General features: G+C 43.7%; 3 protein-coding genes across 6 annotated transcripts in view; 2 read left to right on the top strand and 1 right to left on the bottom strand.

The window, feature by feature from the left end:
- LOC113212378 (tRNA dimethylallyltransferase) overlaps positions 1-12,209 on the top strand; it is a gene marked incomplete in the record, with an annotated part of 168,624 nt that extends 156,415 nt beyond the window's left edge. The window contains 2 exon segments of the mRNA XM_052272900.1: positions 9,225-9,432; positions 9,983-12,209. Of these exon segments, the coding sequence (XP_052128860.1) occupies positions 9,225-9,432; positions 9,983-10,378 (604 nt within the window).
- A 387-nt stretch (positions 12,210-12,596) lies between these two features.
- Positions 12,597-15,595, bottom strand: LOC113212371 (ubiquitin-conjugating enzyme E2 variant 2). The gene is made up of 4 exons (XM_026431044.2): positions 15,355-15,595; positions 14,509-14,651; positions 13,639-13,764; positions 12,597-13,563 (listed from the first exon to the last, which is right to left on the bottom strand). The coding sequence occupies exons 1-4, from the start codon at positions 15,377-15,379 to the stop codon at positions 13,423-13,425; spliced, it is 435 nt and encodes a 144-aa protein (XP_026286829.1). The 5' UTR covers positions 15,380-15,595; the 3' UTR covers positions 12,597-13,422.
- Positions 15,596-15,806: 211 nt separating this feature from the next.
- LOC113212369 (protein arginine N-methyltransferase 7-like) lies at positions 15,807-19,599 on the top strand. Of its 4 annotated transcripts, none has more exons than XM_026431042.2 (12): positions 15,807-16,064; positions 16,420-16,621; positions 16,703-16,852; positions 16,978-17,199; positions 17,345-17,577; positions 17,676-17,805; positions 17,877-18,073; positions 18,159-18,369; positions 18,473-18,613; positions 18,708-18,944; positions 19,024-19,181; positions 19,281-19,599. In XM_026431042.2, the coding sequence occupies exons 2-12, from the start codon at positions 16,424-16,426 to the stop codon at positions 19,546-19,548; spliced, it is 2,145 nt and encodes a 714-aa protein (XP_026286827.1). In that variant the 5' UTR covers positions 15,807-16,064; positions 16,420-16,423; the 3' UTR covers positions 19,549-19,599. The 4 variants fall into 4 exon arrangements, with proteins under 4 accessions (XP_026286827.1, XP_026286824.1, XP_026286825.1 ...); XM_026431039.2 differs by having other exon boundaries at positions 15,999-16,144; XM_026431040.2 differs by having other exon boundaries at positions 16,006-16,151.
- The last annotated feature ends 3 nt before the right edge of the window (positions 19,600-19,602 follow it).

Below are 19,602 nucleotides of genomic sequence, written 5' to 3' on the forward strand. Positions count from 1 at the left end.
AAAAGATAAAAGAAACGATGAGTAGCACGGGTTTATATTGGTTAAGAAGACTCGTTGAAAAAAGTACTTTGTCTTGGTGAACAACTGCTTGTAACTGCAAGTAGTATACTTGTGAGTTGGCAATCCGCCTAACGCGCAGCATGCCCTGACAGGTACATGGATGTCGTTCACCCAGACGACATCGTTCATTCAGACAATTTAGTCTGAAGCAAAATCACATACTTAAGTCTGAAAACTCATACAAATATTTACTCTAAAATATGATTTCAGACATCTAGGCTGATTAATTACAAATTCATAACCCTAAGTCTAAATATTTAAAAACTGAAGAAAATGTTATGTTTCTCCTTGCGGCCTCTCTATTTCAGACTTGAGTATTAGAATTTGGACGAATTAGTATGCAAACACGTTTCAGACATCCTAGTCTAAAGAAATTAGTCTGAATAATATTCAGATGTTTTTAACCGTGCACGGTGTGTCACATGTGACATTGGGATGTGAACGAATTTGTTGACAGTTAAAATTGAGCGGGCAGCTATTCTGAAACTCCAGCACACATTTCACTTGCACTTGCAGTAAGCGACATTCGTACACTTGTATTATTTCCAGTTTGCAGGACACTACGCACGCGCAACTTACGAGCGAGGGATCTGTGGTCCATCCGGGTCTACCCTACACAGTTTTGATTCTTATCACTTTTAGGCGCTAGCTGCGCAGCCAGCCACTAATCGCAAAATCGATTGCATTGTCAGCATGTCAATCGGTAGTCTACCAAGCAGAACAAGCGGCAGTCAGAGCTAACCGTAAACTTTACTTTTGCATTTGCTACAAACAAAAATAATCTCTAGTTGGTTTAACTGGTTTGCTAGTGTAGTGCAGTCCCATTCACATCATTTTACTGGCGTCACTGGCGTACTTTCTGCAGCGCAGTAGAGTAACGATGGTATGTACTGAGCGAGAGACTTGAACGCACTCATCGCGAGCAGATGTGGTCTTTTGCCCCATTTTGTTTATCCGTCCGGGACACAGAGATACGGTGGACACGCCACACTCACTGGGCTTCCTGCGTTTGTCACGATTCTGTTTTCATTTTTTCAGATTTTGAATGGTTATCTTTACAATTAGAATACCCAGATCGGAAGATCCAGAAAACATATGTAATATAATGCCTGAATTTTGCCATGAATAGCGCCTTTCAAAGGTGCACGGTGTACGGGTACAACATGCAGGGTGGTCCACCGACCCCCTTCCTGTGTTATGCTTATTACTGCATGTAGACGTGCGTGCGGGCTTGTCTACCGTCGCTCACCACAGCGCCTTATGGACCTGTGTTTGTATGCCACCCACCCGCACGCCTACATCGCACGAAGTAGCAAACTTTGCACGTCGACGTGCAGAGTTGCTTAGATCTAGGCAACTGCACAGCACCTTGTGTCCAACTTTTGACTCTTGTTATGTTTTTTGCACACTTTCCAAACGTGTAAACTTTTCACGCTATGCAGTGTGCTTTATCTTTTAACCGCATGGTGCTAATTAATTAGGGAAAAGCACACTCAACGAGTGCAAAGATGCACACTTTTTTTTTGCCTGTGTGCTTATCCTACTTTTTTCCATTGAATTTGTCGCAATTTTCAAACGTTTGCTCGATACGGACTGTCATTCGATTCCAACGCGATCTTCCATGATGGACAATTTTTCTGTATCCGCTACGACAATTTTTCACGGCATGTGTAATAATTTTGTACAAATTTGTGCATAATTATGCACGATTTTTATTGAGTGTGTACTGGGTCAGGCCCCTCCCCTCCCCGTCCCGCCCGGCACAGGTCCCTCTCTCTATAATGGGCTGCAGCGAGAGTGGCGCGGCTTCTGAGAAGTGGTGCGCCCCGATCAATAACGCAGACGCGATCGGAACATTCTCCATACATCTCCGACACGAGGATCAGAGTGGTGAGAAATAAAACATCCATAATGTACCGCTGTGGGCGCCGTGCTCAATCTGTGTACGGACGGGCCCCGTTGCGTGATGTACCAGCGCTTCTGTCCACCGCCAACTTGAAATTTCAGTTATTGAAAGGTTCACCTTTGTCCTCGAAAGTAAAGAGGCTGGGTGCATCGAGCGTCATGTGCCATTTCTCCTACAAGTTTCTGGACACTCACTCTTAGTTTCTTACAAAGAGTGGTCTTCATATTACAAAGAATTGGGTTTGTAACGTACAAGGGATCTAGAACCAACGATTATTGCAAACGGATTTTCTCCGTATTACAAAGAGCACCAGTTTGTTGATAGCTGTGTGCTCTTCGTATTACAAAGTCGACCCCTTCGTAATATAAAGGATTTGTTTGTATTACAAAGGTGTCAAATTACCAGAACCATTTATAACTTCTACCACTCGTCAGTTGTTGTCCATGGTCCATTTCTGACGAATTAAGGCGGAAATAAATTTAGGGTAGACGCCACCCAAATACCAACAAACCCGTCGGTGTTGTCTTGTAGGCCGGGTACTGTCAGGCCCCACCCGCTCCCTCCACCAGGCCATAGAGCCGTGATTACAGGCTTGTTTTGACTGTGGCCCAGCTGCTCGCCGCGCCGGGCCCATGGCCGGGCCGCGCGCTCTGCACGACCGTGCCCAAGGGGCCCGCGGGCTGGCCCTGCTCACAGACGGCTGACCCACACAGGTGTTCTGGTCTGGGGCAAACACGGGCGTGCGCAAGCGCAATGCGCCAATGCGCACCAAGACGAGGAAGTCGTATTTGCTACCAAACGCAAATTTTCGAACAGTAGATATTCTTTTTATTATACTGTTCCGGAGGGCAACAGGGCTCAGGGCACTCGGTTGTGTCGCCGGTTTGGGCAGACCAGACCACAGACAACCCTCCGCCGTGCCAACGCTTGCTTCCCCCACCATTCGTCGTTGACTGTTGTAGCTACTTGAGCAGGGTAAAAAACTGAAGGGGGGACTTTGTGGCCTGGTCGAGATGTCTGGTCTGTTTCTGTTTAGCCGTGTGGGCTCATTTTGCACTACAGGCGCATTGTACCTGACCAAACACGACACATTTTGTTATTCCACTCCTGGTTTTAGTTTTCTGGCCGATGCTCACCAGGGCAATGTAGCGCATGACGTGTCGGGTTGAGCTCGTTCCAGGATGTGTGTTGTATCGGGGGTCTTCGACCGGCTGGCGAACGCTGCCCTCCTCGGCTCGGAGTGCCCGCAGCCCGCCCGCCGGCTCGGGCTCAACTCGCGTCCTGAATTTGTCCGCCCCCTGATGTTGGGCGGGTGCTGAACTTGTCGGCTGGAGCTGGAGAGGAAAAGTTGCTCGTTTCGGTACGCTTGTACCGTCTCTCTCGGCTGGTTTTCGCGCACACGGATGGTTCCACCAATAAGGCAAAGTCTCTTGAGGAGATTTTTCTCAAATCAATTGTTCCAAGGTTAGTTTGCGACTTGAGTTCAGAATTTGCTTTTATGCAATTCTGACTATTTCATTCGAATGGAGGTTTATAGCCCGGGGCACAAATTAATGTATTAGGGTAGGGACTCCGTGAGTATACACTATAAATCCGGGGTGTCCAGCAGGTAGGCGACAAAGTCGCCTGACCCGCAAAACTAGGCGACTTATGTCGCCTAACTGCTGGACTTTGTCGCCTACCTGTTGGACACCCCGGATTTACAGTGTACCTGAGGGAGGTTCTCCATGACACCCGATGGTGTCTTACCGGGGTAGGGATTAGGCAAACCCGCAACACCGCTCGGATACACCCAGTACTTCGTGCACTATTCCTCTCACCCAGCCCAGGCCCTAGTCAATTTTTTTGCTGTGGAGAGGAGACGCCCCGCCCCACGGGCCATTAAAAATGATATTGTATTGTATATTTGGAGATGTGGTCCTGCCATTGGTTGGGCCGCATTTGCTTACTCACGCTGCTTACTATTCAACTCGTGCCGTAGTTCATATCTGTCTCTGTCTACCTCTCATTTACCCTCTCACTCTCAGACTTGCCCCCTCCGCCTCCTCGGATGTGCCACCGCTCACACTGTTTTCCATCCATGTCATTTTCACCACGCCATTCGCTGCCTCACACGACGACTTGCGCCCTTAAGAGCGCTTCCTCTGATAAGTGACTTCCTGGCGCTTGGCCACTGGAAGTATGAGTCCCTGTCTACTGCTGTCTACCCTGGCCTGGCCTGCCAGCCTGGCAGTGCGGCGTGCCGGAGGTAACCTGGAGGTAACGGCCTCCCCCGCGCCCGTCGGGGCCGTCTCCGCCAACCACTCGCAACCACTACTTCTTGTCTGCCAGATCCATCTGCCCGTCCATGTGACTCGCACCTTTCCGCACCCACTCCCCCGTTAATTGCCAGTCGAGGACAGGTTGGTCCATCCCTTTGTGTCGCCGCGTCTAATTCTCCTCTGCCATTTCCAGTGCGGCACACCCGTGCCCGGCCCGGCGCGCAGCTCCACGCAGCTCGGCCCCCAGCTTATCGCCAGGACTGGCCTTGGGGCCTGCCAGGGGCCTAGGCCATTGCCATTGCCATTGCCACTGCCCGGCACGGCGGTGCGGCCCCTCCAAGAGACCCCACCCCACCCCACCCCGCCCCGCCCCACCGCTCTCCTTCTGTACGAAAGGCTCCGGCCCCCGGTTCGCCGCGCGTAGAGGCCGCTCGCGCACGGGAAAACGTATCCCCGCGTATCCCATTGAAACAAAGCAATAAATCTGTCCAGGGATCTAATAGAGCAGGTTTGCTTTGTTCCGAGCCACCATTTGTGGCGTTGTTTCGATTTTACCACCTGCCGCATACCTTTGTTGTTGGTGTTGTGTTATTTTTGTCCCGTGGTGCGCATCGCGGAGGATCTACTCGGTTTCATTACAATGTCGGGGGTGTCTTTTAATTTGGCCGCGCTTGCCTATTAGGCCTGTTTCGGAAATGTATACTTACGTAATTTATGCTTTCTCTGTTTAATTAACTGCGGAAGAGCGTGGCTGCGGGTCATTTTGACTGTTCTCGGCTGTCCGCATCCCCGTAGTGAGTTTGCCCGACCCGGCCTTGCCCCCCCCCCTCTCCCATCTTTCCCCCCGGTCGTCGCGCTCAGTTGGCCACACTGCGACGACCATCCGCGCTGGGCGTCGCGAGCGTCGCGGGCGTCGCGCTGAGGGAGGGATAGAGGGAGGGCTTGCGGCTGCTTGCAGAGGCTGACGGGGTGATAGAGGCGAACGCCGGGCACTTTCGTCGTGTACTTGCTTCTCTGTTGAACACGTCCGTCCCGCACAATGTGCGGTGTGCGTCCTGTATGAGGAAGTGTTCACGGAGTTGCACACTTACAAGTACAGAACTACGGAGTAGAACCCATGCACTGATGACCTAAGTGTTCAACTGCTCAACACTTGTAAGTGTACAACTGCAAAGTTAAATACTTGCAAGTGTGCAACTGCGAGTTGAATACTTGCAAGTGTTCAACTCGGTAGGTGTGCACTTGCAAGTGTGCAACTCCTCGGTTAAGCACTTCCTTTACAGTGACCGTTAAATCAAAGGAAGTGTTCAACCGAGGAGTTGTACACTTGCAAGTGCACACCTACCGAGTTAAGCACTTTGCATGTGTACGACTGGGGAGTTGAGCACTTGCAAGTAATCAACTTGCAGTTGCACACTTACAAGTTTTGAGCAGTTGAACACTTAGTTTATCAGCGTGGAAGTGAACTTGGCGTTGCACTCTTACAAGTGTATACGGCTCCACACATGCCGTAGTGCATGGTGCCTTACACACGATAATTATTTAGCCCTGTATTTGAGTAAAGTTGGCCAGACGTGCCCAAAACGGAATGACAATTTTTTTTTACAGGGATGTGACTGCTATTTTTAACTTTGTTGTTGTATTTGTGTTTTTAATGTTTTTAAAGCCCTTTCTAAAGAAACGGACCTTTGGTATATCATACTAGACCTAGGTGGCTGATTAACCCCGCTCACTTCTGTAGTTACACTGTGCCGCACGCACGAGTGCAGGCGGGTTGCCTACCCGTTCGGCTCAGAAGGCGCTGTAGTCAGGGACTATGGGTAAGCCCACCCGCACTTTTGCGCGCGGTACAGCGTAACTACAGAAGTATCGGGGTTAATCAGCCACCTGGTACAAGAATTCACGGATCATTTTGAAGGAGTCATCTGTCCTCGCCCTTACCATGCCAAGCTCTGACGGCTGTCGCACAGCTTCTGTGAGGCTCTCTTCTGTTCTGACCGACGAGCCTGGTTGCTGGCCGACAACTCCGCGCTAACTTTTGTTTGAGCCGGTGGCCGACAGGTAGCGCCGTGACGCAGTGGGAGCCTCGCTTCCTATGAAGGTCAGATTTGTCTCGGCAACACGACTGATACGTACTGTACTCCAAGGTGCATGACCCCCCGGGGGCCCGGGCCGGGACTCAAGCGGGCCTAAAGCGGGCCCCACCCCTCATCACCGTGAGCGCGCTAATTTTATTTTCTTCATGTTGTAAGCAGCGAATTTATTGAAGCTCGGGGCCTTGCTTATCGTGCAGGAAGATGAAGCGTTCAATAAAGGGTCGCCAGCGAGCGCCAAAAAAATTCCATTCATTGAATTCAATTCATTATGCTGCTCGAGAGTTCGTCATCATCACACGCGTCTGGTTGTCATATGTGAAAAATCGTACCCCGCTCCGTTCATTTTTCTTCGCCCTGTTTTTGGCGAACATCATATGATTGTTTGAGAGACGTTGCCGTGATTGTAAGACAAACTCCCTCTTTATAAACGACCGTTAGGGTCGATTATACCAGACAGAGCGGTACAGTAGGAGGGGAGGGGGGGGGGCGTCATAGTTCAACACCACCTGTTGCATTTTAGAGCAGAGCTCATCTCGGTAACAGCCCAAAAATGAACACCTTACTCTCAGAGTATCCCGCACCTGGCGCCTGGCGCCTGATAGCCCCAAGCGAGTAGGCAAGGCGTCTACATGTCTGCATGCGGTACAAATAAACAAAATTGTAGTCCCGGGTCTGTGGGCCACCCTGTATGTTGGAACAGGGCATCCCTGCCCCACATAGTTAACTTTTTGTACTTTGCTTCAAAGAAAATATTTTTTTTTTAAGCCCAAAGAACTTACACTCCATCCAGTACCAGCATGCTGATGAACATTCCAGCTGTTAGCAAGTTTGTAGCATCGTTTAGGAGGACTACAATTATTTCAAATGGAGATACAAACCAGTAGTGGTGCACGGGCTGGTTTTGTTTCCGTCGTGACGGCGCTTTGAATGCGTGATTTATGAGAGCAAGGTGCCGGCGGCGTGGTAATTAGAAGTGAGCTGGATAAAACCAACGCCCGTCGTGGCCAGGGGCGTTATGTGTGTCTTTGTTCTTCTTTCGGATTTTGCTTACGGCACGACACGTGGTCTTGCACGTGTCTCCCGCAGTTCCCCCTAGTTTTGTCGCACACTTCAGTTGTCGGCTGCTTAATCTGCCACTTATTGCTGATGCTTTCGGAATTGCTGGCCGCGCGTTTGCTGTTCCTTTCCTTATGAGGAATAAGAATTTTGTATTTTAGCTAGCACACAGCGGGAAACGGCTTAGCTAACACCCAGAAAATCTTTGCCTTGAAACAGTGCAAAACGCATGAAATCAAGGAATTTTTCCTCGACAAATTAAAAGGAAACGTTTTCATTGCATGGCTAAGCGATAGCCCCCATGGATACACAAAGAACTGTAGTACACATAGTGTCCTGTCCAGACTTATAACCAGTACATAATAACTGTAGTGCATTAGTAAGTACCACTCTTAGTTCCTTTCAAAGAGCAGTCTTCGTCTTACGAAGGATTGGGGTTTGCAACGTACAAAGGATGGAACCCCCATATTACAAACGGATTTGCTTTGTATTACAAAGAGTACCTCTTCGTATTATGAAGCCGAGCCCTTCGCAATTCAGCGGATTTGTTTGTGTTACGAAGGTGCCAAATTCTTTGTTCATTACAAAGAGCTGGTCTTTGTAAGAAACTTACAGTGGCTGCAGTAAAAGGTGTTATACTGTACGACACTTGAGTTTCCAGAGTTTTGACGGATAACGCTTTTCAGTCTAATATCACTGATAAGAAAAGTGTGCAACTGGCACATGGTGGTGCTCAACTAATGGTGTTAGACTGGAAATTTGAATTTGAATTCTTAAAAGTGTGCAAAGCTCCATGATTTGTTTTACCAGTATGGGCAAGCACACTGCGTGGCCCCCGGTGGCCCCTCACTGGCGCGCGCTGATACCTAGCCTGCCGCTGACCCGCACACAGCTGGGGTCGGCGGTTGTACTTATCGCCTCCGTACACGCCGCGCCGCCGTCGCGACGGGCACGTCAGCTAAAATCGTGCGAGACTTGCGAATTCATCTCTTTATTTCTGTACTGCCGGCTTCATAACAGGTCATGCGGACCTGCAGTGGACTGGACTGGCGTGTGCAATCGGCGCGTGCATGATTCCGCCTGACAATGTACTTTTTATGTGGTTGGTATTATTTTATTTTGTTAATTTTGGGGAGAGGGAGGGGGAGGGGGGAGATGAGTTTGGGCGATATGATGCGACGCCGTTTTGGACGAGTATTTGGCCTGCAAGATCCAAATCGCGTCTCGGCTTCCCCTTGCCGGACGTGTTGCCACGCCCCGCCACGCCCCGTCCCACATGACGCACATTTAAACAATTTCAAGTTTCGTATCTGGCGTAACCCCAGGGCAGCAGATCCAGCGCACCCGATTCTACAGTACTCGTTTGTACTGCACTAGGGCATATTCACGGTGTATACTCACGCTTACTGTATTTGTGCGTTTTTGTGCAAATGCTCGAGCGAAGTTAAGCGTTAACTTAACCTACGTTTCGGACAAATTTGTGCAATTATGAATGTACAGAAGATTTCGAATCAACGCAGAAATGTGTAAAAAAAGATGTGATTGCTTTAAACGTGTTCAAAGAAAACATACAAATCCAGTTGTGTTCTGATAATAAAAACCATGTTTAACTGGCAAGCTCCTCCAGATATTTACACCCACTAAATCGTTACCTTGAACTAAGCAAAATTGTCCCACGTTAAAGAAATTGACCTTGAATTCGGGGTATCTTATGGTTCACTTACAGCCTTCGGCAAACCCTGGTAACCACCCCTAAGGGGATGGAAGGCAGGGACCTGTTTGTCCCCTACCCCGTTATCGCATCATAGCGTTGTTTATCAATTTTGCTTCCTTTTTCTGTTCCAGTTGTGAAGACTTCGAGAAGAGCCTGTTCCAGAGCATCGGTTTCAAGGAGCTAATGCCGTACGTGGCATTGTCGCCAGAGGAACGCACCTCGGACAAGGCCAAAAAGGCCCTGGCCGAGGGCGTGTGGCTGCTCAAGCAACGCACAATGAACTACGCGAACAAGCAGGTGCGATGGATCCGCAACCGGCTACTCGTCCAGAACAGAGATGTGAGTATTATATGCCAAAAAGTCACGTAAACGTTGGACAAATTCGTACAAATTGCATCCATGGCTTGGGATCATCCAGAAAGTGCCGCTTTCATTATCGTTACGACAAAACTGCCGATTTCAGCCTGTGCAAGCTCCCATAGCGCCTGGTAGGTAGGCAACGTATTACATTCAAGGCGTGCGTGTACTGGAGGTGGCCTACCCTAAGTCACACTGGCGTCAAACTCGAGCCCGTAATTTGCCGAAAGAATCTGATAAAAACTGACGTACTCTCTGGACGATCCCTAAGCAGAAGCAGATTAACGCCATAGTGTCCTAGTCCCACACTGATATCACACCTATAACTGCAGTGCATTAGTGCTTTCTGGATCCACTGTTTGACGGATTGGCTTACCCAGTACGTAGCATTTTGGCAAATTTCGTCAGTTAGTGGCGCCGATAACTGCTGTTAAATCGCTGTAGGCTCAACGCCCCCCCCCCCCCAACCTTCCCTAAACGGCGAAGCGTCCGTGCGCAAAAGTGGCTGTTCTCCAAGAACATCGTTTTTCAGGTCCCGCCGGTGTGGCCGCTGGACGGCACGGACCCTCTACGTTGGGAGGAGCTTGTGGCGGCCCCGGCGCGCGCCATCGTGGAAGCGAGGCTCCGCGGTGAGGACCCCGACGCTGCAATCCGCCCTGCCGCGAAGGAGCGCATGGCGCTCACGCCCGAGGAGCGCCACATGACCTACCGCTGCGCCCCGTGCGGCCGCCCCTTCATCGGCCTCGAGCAGTACAACATACACCTCGCCGCTAACAAGCACCGGAAGGTCCTGGCCGCCATCCGGAGGGCCCAGAGCGAAGTGGTGGGCACCCTGGACAGGCTGGTTCAGCGAAAGCGGGGGGACGCAGTGACGGGCTCAAGCAATCCAAAAGCAGAGGAGGGAACTACGGCGCACTCGTGTGTATGACATTGGCAAAATGCATCGGACTTGTCACGTTACTAATTCATTCATAAGACTGGAAAAACAATGTATAGATTTGGAGAAAACTATAAAGAAGCAACTAGATGTATGTAGTATGTATGGAAACCGCGAAGGCTGATAAGTGGCTATAATTTTGTCGACAAAACATAGGAAACCTTTTACTTACATACCTAATAGTTGTAGTGAGAGGCACCCCATGTGCTGCTAGGTGTTAATTATTAATGACTGTGCTTTGTTGCGCACTCCAGTTCCATATGTTCCAATGTGTTTAAGGGAAAAGCAACACATATTTTGTTATGAAAATGGGCTTTGATAATCCTAAATAAACAGGGGTTTTGAACAGGGTTTGCATATCAAATGCTTAAAATCAGTAGCACTAAAATACTTATAAACAGAAAACATTTTTGTGAGTACAATCGAGAATGGAAAAACATAATCAAACTGCAGTCTAAGGAGAATTCAATGCTCAAGAACTACCAAAGATGAAAGGAAAGTCACCCAAAGAAAAACCGAAACAAGAAAGAAAAATTATTGATGTTCAGTTATTGGTAAACTATGGAATTCTTCTGTCCCTGAAATTTTACACAACAGTATATATAACTTAAGTTTTTCTTATATTTGTATTTTAAAAGCTCATTTCTTCAATTTGTGTAGTGCTATAAAATTCCTGACTGGGATGCCCAATAATCATGAAATACTCTCTTCTAGTCATTAAATACATAGTAAAAAGACTAAAAGTGAATGTCTTTGTGGGGTGTGATTGCTCTAGCAATTTCATAAATGTTGTATTATTCATAGCAGATGAACACAGTTTTGAAAATAGCAAAATTTGATTCAGAAGAGTACTTACCTGTCAAGGGAATTTTATTGTCAATGTCAATACAATGAAAAATAAAATGGAGGCAGAGGGCAGCTATTAGACAGTGGCAAAGCTTAGAAGTCAGTTTAATAAAGGTACTGTAGTACTCAATGATCACACAGTTAACACCAAACACTCACTTTTAGTCATTTGAATGTTTTTAACTGTCAAAGTGAGTCTCTCTCTGCCTGTTTGGACTAGCAAGTCAAAATTTAGGCAGAAAGAGCCTTTCTTTGACAAAGACAGTCAAATGACTAAAAGTAAATGTGAGTGTTTTGTGATTATTGGGCACTGGGAAAGATATGTTATCATATCCACAGAAATTTGATGCAAAAAGAACCCATAAGACCTGCATGCTAGTGTCGCACTAATTCAGAAAACATGGTCGTGGCCAGAAAACCATTTTGACCACTACACCCACCCAGAGAACACAGTTCTCTTAAAATGACGTCAAGGATGTCAGTGTCAAAATTTTGGTATATTTGTGGCCTCCTTTCATGTCAATTTGATATCAAATGACATAATTTGATAGCAAAATGATTTCGAATTAGGTCACCAAAATGACCAAATATTGACACTAACATCACTTTGTCATTGTGATGAAACCGTGAACTAAACCACAACTTATCTAGGTGCCTTGACCAGAACATCAAGAATAGTTAAGATGTAAGGTGATGCAAAACAAACGTCGGGCAGTGAATCTAAATCACACCCTCAACTTACTCAAGTAGTAGTTGTTTTTCTTTGCTTTCTGTTAGTGGTATTCCTATGTCAATTTAGGTTTTCCTGGATCAATTTAGGTTTTTGCCTGAAAAGAAGAACATCTTCCTCTAGCAAACATCTTGTGATGCATTAGTTCCATTTCATAGTTCCCATGTTCTGTTTCATAAATATTGTCATTGATCCTGGGCTTGCTCATTTATTTAGTTTATTACAATGCATACTTACCTATCTTAACTTTTGTAACTTATTTTCCAAGACTTGCCGACTTATCAGAACACAAATGCTTTAGTAATTTGCATATTCTTTTTAACGCCTGAAAGCTACTGTATCCTGTAGTAAAGACAAATTTTTCCTTCGAGGGCAGGAAAAAATTAAGTACTTTTGAAAATATTCCCAATTTGACACAAGACCCAGAAATATGATTCCAACTTTACCATTCTCTTTCGGTCAATATGACACCTAGGTCGGGATGCCACTGAGGTATCAAATATTTTTGGTTTGGTCTTCAAAAAGCACCACTTGTATCTTAATGGTGATAGTGGTCTTCCCCAGAAAAATAATGTTTCAGATTTGGTAGCACTAATTTAAGAGATACTGGGTTCACAAATAAAATGCTATAAATTGATACAGAAAAATTCATTAACCAGGCTTCCTAGAGTTTTGACAGAATCAACATGGAAAATAAAATTTCATTTCACAATGGAAATTTACAAGGGTACAAATTTATTACATGGTAGATCAATATTTAGTTGTCTAGAACAGTCTACTCAGCATTTTCCATGGTTTCAAAACACATTGATATGGAAAATTTTAAATTCCACTCTGCAGGAAAGGAAGGGATAAAAACAAGACCATCTACAGATGTGAATACTGTATATATGTTAATGAGAACAAAAAAACCTCTTTGAACATTACACAGCATCACAATTATAATAGTTACATTAGGTACATTTTTAATTCCAAGTAAGTTCCACCATCTAAGGGTACAATGCTGCACAGAAGCAACAGTGTATTGAGAAAGGTCCCAATATTCAGGACCGTGCCCGTAGTTAAAAATGACTCATTGCATTTCGTAAGATGATAAAAATTACAACTTAGCAACTGGCATCTGCAAATCTGTGAGTGGAGAACATAATAGAAGCCAAAACAATGTTGCATTACAGGAGAAAACATCAAAAAATTAAAATGGTAAGCTGTGTAGACAGGATTCAAAAATCCAGCTATGATTGTACAGCTATCGTGTCTGATGTTAAATGCATAAGATTTCAGAAAGAGCACATAGCTTCAAGGTTAATTCTGAATGACATTAACAATCACATCAACGTTACAAAGTCTCCCCAAAATCCCACATCCCCCCTCCAATTTAGTAGTCTTCTTTCACTTGATACAATGTCTCTTGCAGCACCATCACAACATTCTCTGACCTGAGCACAAGTGAGATGCCATATCAAAAAGAGCTTCCCTCTGGGGGCTGTGAGAGCTTCATGTTCTCTTTCATGGTCATGAGCCTCCTCAGCTCCTGAAGTAGAGTTTTGATCGTGTAATCCCTCTGCCATCTGGAGAGCACAGGAACATTTCTGCTGTCGACCTGGAATAGGAAATGGAGTATGAGCAACATTTCTAGTTTAGCCTCAAGTTCAAAATTGTAAATTTTAATACTTACCACACCATTAGAATTGTTAACACAGTTCATATTAATCCTATTCATAAACTTGACACTGGGAGCATCATCTGGATACCTCTGACCACATTCAATTTTTAAACTGTACATTCTGTTCTCATAAGGAGTCTGAAAGGGAGAAAAGAAATGATAAATAAACAGGGGAGCCATGAGACAGAAAATTGTGTGCTTAAGAGTATACTTGTTCTTTACCACCAGCTTAATGCCAATTTGTGGTAGTAACTGCTCCAGTCTCAGGAATTGTATGTTTTCCATGATCAAAAGAAATTGATGAAACAACGATTACCAATATTGACCAAAGATAGCAGCACTATCAGCATGTAGTTCATAGTTCACAGATTTAGCAAAATAGAAGCATGCAATTTTATTTTATTTTATTTTTTCCAGAAGAACTCTAATGCCAAGAAAAAAATATATGATTTTTTGGAAGACTGATCTGAGTTTGTAAAACAGTTAGTAAATAGTTCTTCTGATCCTCTATTACAACTACTTTTAGGCTGGGTACAGGACTTCAAATGATAGCAAGCAGAATTTTGTGAAGTGTTTTCCAAAGTATAGTTATGATGTAACTAGGAGAAAAAACCCACAAAAACCTCCATTACTGACTTAAGTTTTCATGTGAGAAAAAAATTAAGATAATGTCTGTATGTTATATATTCTGAGACAAGACAAGAGCATATGACGATGTGTCGCAACCACTGGGTAATGTAGGTTGGTGGTAAAGAATCAGTGTCACGTAATAAAGTAATACTAGTAATATACACAAAATAATCCATACACCCAATAAGTTTTCAGTGAAAAAGATTTGAAGCAACTCAATCCATCAACTACTGAAGCAACTTTGTGACTTACCCTAGGAGGTCCAATAATCATTCCTGTCCAATGAGTAAGAGTCATATCATCGTCATTCTCAAGACCCCAGCTGATGGTTCCATCACCAACACCTTTCTGACCCTGCTCCAGTTCTTCAAGCAGGCGGAAGTTCCGGGGAACCACTGAAAAAATAAACACAAATTATTTGAGTTGACTGTACATGAAACAAGACTAAACCAAGAAAAAATGTGATTGGTGGATTTAAAAAAGGAACACAACCAATTCTTTGAAAATAAGCGTTACTTTGTACAATATCTAGAATTATTTAGCTGATAAGGGAGGGTCTCCTAGCAGATGTGATCAAACAACTTATAGGCAGAATGTTGAGGTTAGAGTACAAATTCAAGGTTATGTCTTTGAGAAGAAAAGTTAACAGTACATCTACAGCAAGCCGAAAAAGAGAAACGCTTAAAGAAAATGGACAAAGGGATTCTGAATGAACAAAACAATGCTTATAAGTGTAAAATATTGACACGACGGTAGGCCAGAAGATAAAAACTGACAAAGGGTTTTCAGTCACCTGATATTTTCCAGATACATCATAGTCGGTAAAATCATATCCAATTAAATTAACAATAAGAAAGGTGGTATTTTAAACAAATCAAGAGTAGGAGTAATGACAAGTTCTAGGACAATTACAGACGAGACAAATGGCGGTTGGGCTGGCCGGTGTAGAAATTTAAGGCTAGACCACAAATCTTCATAAAGCCGTATTTTGTCATAGACAAAACAGATTCACAAGCATCGGAATTCGTTTAGACGAAACGTACAACAACAAGAAAAACGTACGGCACACAAAAATAGGCAAATAAAGAGGCAACTTACCCACACCGCTACTATTGTTCGCCATGTTGAAATTCTGTCAAATTCGGGAACAAGATTACACTTTGCTCGGAAGCTACTGACACCTGCTGGGAAATAATTCACTGCAGCGAAAGGAACGATGGCTAAAGGTACGACAAAATAAAGTGTCGTTTACACATCGATTAAGTACGGGTCAGCATAAATTATTGCCGAGAAGGTAGAGCGGGACTTGATTGCGCAGCGCAGCGACTTGCTTCGGGGTGGGAGCCCGGCCCGTTTGGTGTTTGAGGGAGGAGCCAAGTTCCAAGTCACACTCAAGTCCCCCCCGGGGGCCCACGGGTTGCAGTTGATGGTCGGGGCACGGGATCAATTAAATTGGGAAAATTTTCAAGGAGAAATCGATTATAGCTGCGAGTAAGAATGTGAACGAATTTTAATCTGAAATTAAAGAAAACGCAAGTGCCCGACCTGTGCACGGCCCGAAATCCCATTCAAGCAGTTTGCTTGCAAATGTAATTAATAATTAATAATCTATAGCTCTTTAAAGAGTAAAAACCGTGGAGAAATTGCGAAAATTTCGAAGAAAAAATAAAGCACTCGATGGTTCTCTCTAAGAAACATAATGGCTATTGAGATATTTTTCTTTTGCATTGTTGGCATTCTAACGGGAAACAGTATGTGATTGGTACATGCTGGACGGATACGTTTGCTGCCACCTTTCTGCTTGAATGGTGCGTTGTATTTTTTTTTAAACCACGTCTGAAAACCCAAGTTATTTGTTGAATACTGAGACAAGGGGGAAATCAAGCAGGTAAATTGTAAGCTATCGCAATCATTTAAGGAGTGATTCTATCTACTGTCTTTGTCAGGTAGAGACTCTTGAATATTTTCCTCCCTCCGCGCTTTGATAGCACTTGCATGGGGCCCAATAACCACAAAATTGTGTCAACAAACGTTCTGTTATTTACGTCAGTTGATTTAAAGTCTAGTTTGCCTTAGTAATCTTCGTTTAGTTGTTTAATTGTTGCTTAATTCATGGCGGTGACGCCAACTATTCACTGTAAAATTATCTTTTCTGGTCCATAGGTTCATGCTCCGCTGTTTGGCGTCAGTTAAAAAGGATCTTTCATTTGAGCTCTGCTCTATGATAAAAGCTATGAGTGTCTTTACCAACAAGGCAAATCCAATAACTGGTAAAATGGAGTGGGAGATGCATGACGATGACTATGACTTCACTCAGGAAATAGCTCGATCTTCATATGCAGACATGCTACATGACACCGAAAGGGTAGGTGAATGTTTTGTGCACATTTCTCTTAACATATAATAACAAACTTCAGCTTACTTGTTCTATTTCACCGTTTTTTAGAATGTGAAATACCAAATTGCCCTTGAATCTGCTATCAAGATTATGCATGCCAGTGGAAAACCAGCCCATGTCTTGGACATTGGTACAGGAACAGGTTTGCTTGCAATGATGGCAGCAAGAGCTGGAGCTGATACAATCATTGCATGTGAGGTGAGAGCCTCAGCCCTTTCATGGACTAGTATATTTATAATATCCAGTTTGTTTGTTGTTGTTGTTTTCCTGTTTTTGCCTCAATTTTGTTCTCATAATATTACTAATATTATTATCATTATCAGGCCTTTGAACCTGTGGGGAAATGTGCAGAGGAAGTCATAAAATTAAATGGATTTTCTGACCGCATCAAAGTTATTTCCAAGAGATCAACTGCCTTGACTGTTGGTCAAGGTTGTGATTTGCCACACAGGGCCAACATACTTGTTACTGAAGTTTTCGACACAGAACTAATTGGGGAAGGGGCATATGCTACTTTCAGCCATGCTCACAAAGAACTTCTTGAAGTAAGTCTTTAAATATTGAATTAGTTCAGGAACCATTCATAGAATATTCTTTCAATATATTTGCATTCCAAAAGCATCTTTCCAGTAATTTCATTTTTATTTGCATTTACTGAATTAGATTTTATTATATTTGGTTTTGTTGCAGAAAGATTGTATTGTTGTACCATCTTCGGCTACTGTGTATGCTCAGGTTGTAGAGAGTGATTTGGTCTGGAGATGGAACAGCTTGAGACCACTTCAAGACAAGAAAGACATTTTGGTTGAGACTCCTACAGATATATTAAGTTGTGCAGGTGCTGCAGCTGTTCATGACATTCAGTTGAGTCAATTATCTCCAGATCTGTTCACAACTATTTTATCTCCAGAGCCTGTTTTTAGGTGTGTTGGACTCAACTTACTATCACTTCAAAATGTATATCTAATTATCCATATGAACTTTAAGGATCTTTAACTAAAGTCAAATGATTCCTTTATAGATTTGACTACTCAGGACGGAGCCCTATTGTGAAAGAAAGATCGACAGTACAGGTTCTCAAAGCTGTAAATAATGGCTTTGCCCAAGCAGTTTTTATGTGGTGGGACCTTGTCATGGACACCAAAGGCGAGGTAAAAATTGTATTCATTGTCTTTTATTTTAAATGTTATGATAAATGTTTACAATGTTAATGTTGATGTAGGTAATCCTTAGCTGTGCTCCTTTCTGGGCACATCCATCAAAGCCTAAGCACCCAAATGAAATTCCTTGGAGAGATCATTGGATGCAGGCTGTATATTATTTGCCATCTCCAGTACCAGTGAAACAAGGGCAAGAGCTGACACTTATCAGTTCACATGATGAATATTCTTTGTGGTTTAATTTGGGCTTGGACCTGAAGTAAGTGGCCATCACAGTATCTATCCTTTTTAGCATTGGTATTGTTCTATTGATGACCTATCTTTAATTTTTTTAACTGGCACAGATTAAAAGACAAGGATTACATGCGCCCAGTTTGTATTTGTAGTGCTCATGCTTCTCTAAGTCGCACCAGAATTGGACAGATCAATGATGAACAGCGCACTCTGAAATATTTGAAAGCATTAAAATCTGTTGTTGATGTGGAAAGTATTTGTTTGAGTATTGGTGACTCTTGCTTAATAGCCCTAGCTGCTGCAAGACTAGGAGCCAAAAAAGTATGACTCCATTTTATTATCTATCAAATTAACAGTTCCATTTGCAGCAACTTATTTCTAGGACTCTATATATTTCTACCTGCACAATAATTTCTGCTTTTAGGTTTATTGTATTGAAAGCTGTTCTCTAATGAAACGAATTCTAGAAAATTATGTTAAGCATAATAAGTTAGATAGCAAAGTTGTTGTTCTGGATGAGTCTTCTATTGCAAAAGATGATTTAAAGGAAACTTTAACTGAAAAAGTATGTTTATGCCCGAGTTATTTGAAAAACCATCTGTTTAATTAGATAGATAGTGATGATCCCATGTATAACAAATTTCTATTTTTTTTTCAAGGTTAATTTAATTTTGAGCGAACCATATCACATGTCTAGCATTCTTCCCTGGGAAAACTTACATTTTTGGTTCAAGAAAACTGAAATGAAGGACTTAATTAGCAATCACTGTGTAACATTACCTTCGAAGGGCAAATTATTTGGAATGGCTGTTGAATTCAAAGACCTATGGAAAATTAGAGCTCCTCTTAAAAATGTGCAAGGTTTTGAAATGAAATGCTTTGATGAACTAGTTGATGTAAGTAAATGTTTGACTCTCAATAGTGTCTGATTGAAATGAAATGTGAACTCAGAAGTTTATCTATCTTTTTGTTAAGGTATCAATCAACCGAGTGGACTGCAAGTGGGAAGCTCAACCTCTCTGGGAATATCCATGCACTGCCTTATCAAAGCCCACTCAACTGTTGGAACTTGACCTAAATTCTAACATACCAGAAAACAAAATCGAATGTTCCGGATCAATGGACATTTCAGGGTAAGTTTGCTTTGTATTGCACAAATTGCATTTCAAGTTGTTTTATTGGTCATTTCTTTAGAACAGTCTTGACAAAAATTCTTATTACATTTCTGATAGATTGGGTGCTTGCAATGGCATAGCATTGTGGATGGATTGGGTGCTGGACCGAAAAGAAGAGTGTATTGTGTCTACTGGTCCGACAGCTGAAGTACAGATTGATCATCAAGTCAGCTGGGATATGCACTCTCGTCAAGGTGTTTATCTTTTTGTAGAAGCCATCCCTCAGGTGGCTAGTTTCACTTTCTCTACTGTCTTTTGCCCACAAAATGGGAGCATTTCTTTTGACTTCAAACCAAAAAATTTAAAAGGAGTGCAACCAGCTTAGTCAAATCCACCCTTGGTTGTCAACTTGAAAGAATAAATTAAATTTTTCTGATTT

Source organism: Frankliniella occidentalis, unplaced genomic scaffold (genome assembly GCF_000697945.3).
Source record: "Frankliniella occidentalis isolate FOCC.00 unplaced genomic scaffold, Focc_3.1 Scaffold229, whole genome shotgun sequence".
Classification (NCBI taxonomy): Eukaryota; Metazoa; Arthropoda; class Insecta; order Thysanoptera; family Thripidae; genus Frankliniella; species Frankliniella occidentalis.

What these genes read in the sequence shown, in the direction of transcription:
- LOC113212371 (XM_026431044.2), bottom strand. Translation starts at nt 15,379, where the DNA reads ATGGCGAACAATAGTAGCGGTGTGG. An exon ending in TGATTATTGGACCTCCTAGG is followed by an intron (nt 13,765 to 14,508) that starts GTAAGTCACAAA and finishes TCTCCCTTTCAG; the next exon opens with ACTCCTTATGAGAACAGAAT. An exon ending in TTAACAATTCTAATGGTGTG is followed by an intron (nt 13,564 to 13,638) that starts GTAAGTATTAAA and finishes TTCCTATTCCAG; the next exon opens with GTCGACAGCAGAAATGTTCC.
- LOC113212369 (XM_026431042.2), top strand. Translation starts at nt 16,424, where the DNA reads ATGCTCCGCTGTTTGGCGTCAGTTAAAAAGGATCTTTCATTTGAGCTC. An exon ending in AATTTGGGCTTGGACCTGAA is followed by an intron (nt 18,074 to 18,158) that starts GTAAGTGGCCAT and finishes TAACTGGCACAG; the next exon opens with ATTAAAAGACAAGGATTACA. An exon ending in CAAGACTAGGAGCCAAAAAA is followed by an intron (nt 18,370 to 18,472) that starts GTATGACTCCAT and finishes TTCTGCTTTTAG; the next exon opens with GTTTATTGTATTGAAAGCTG.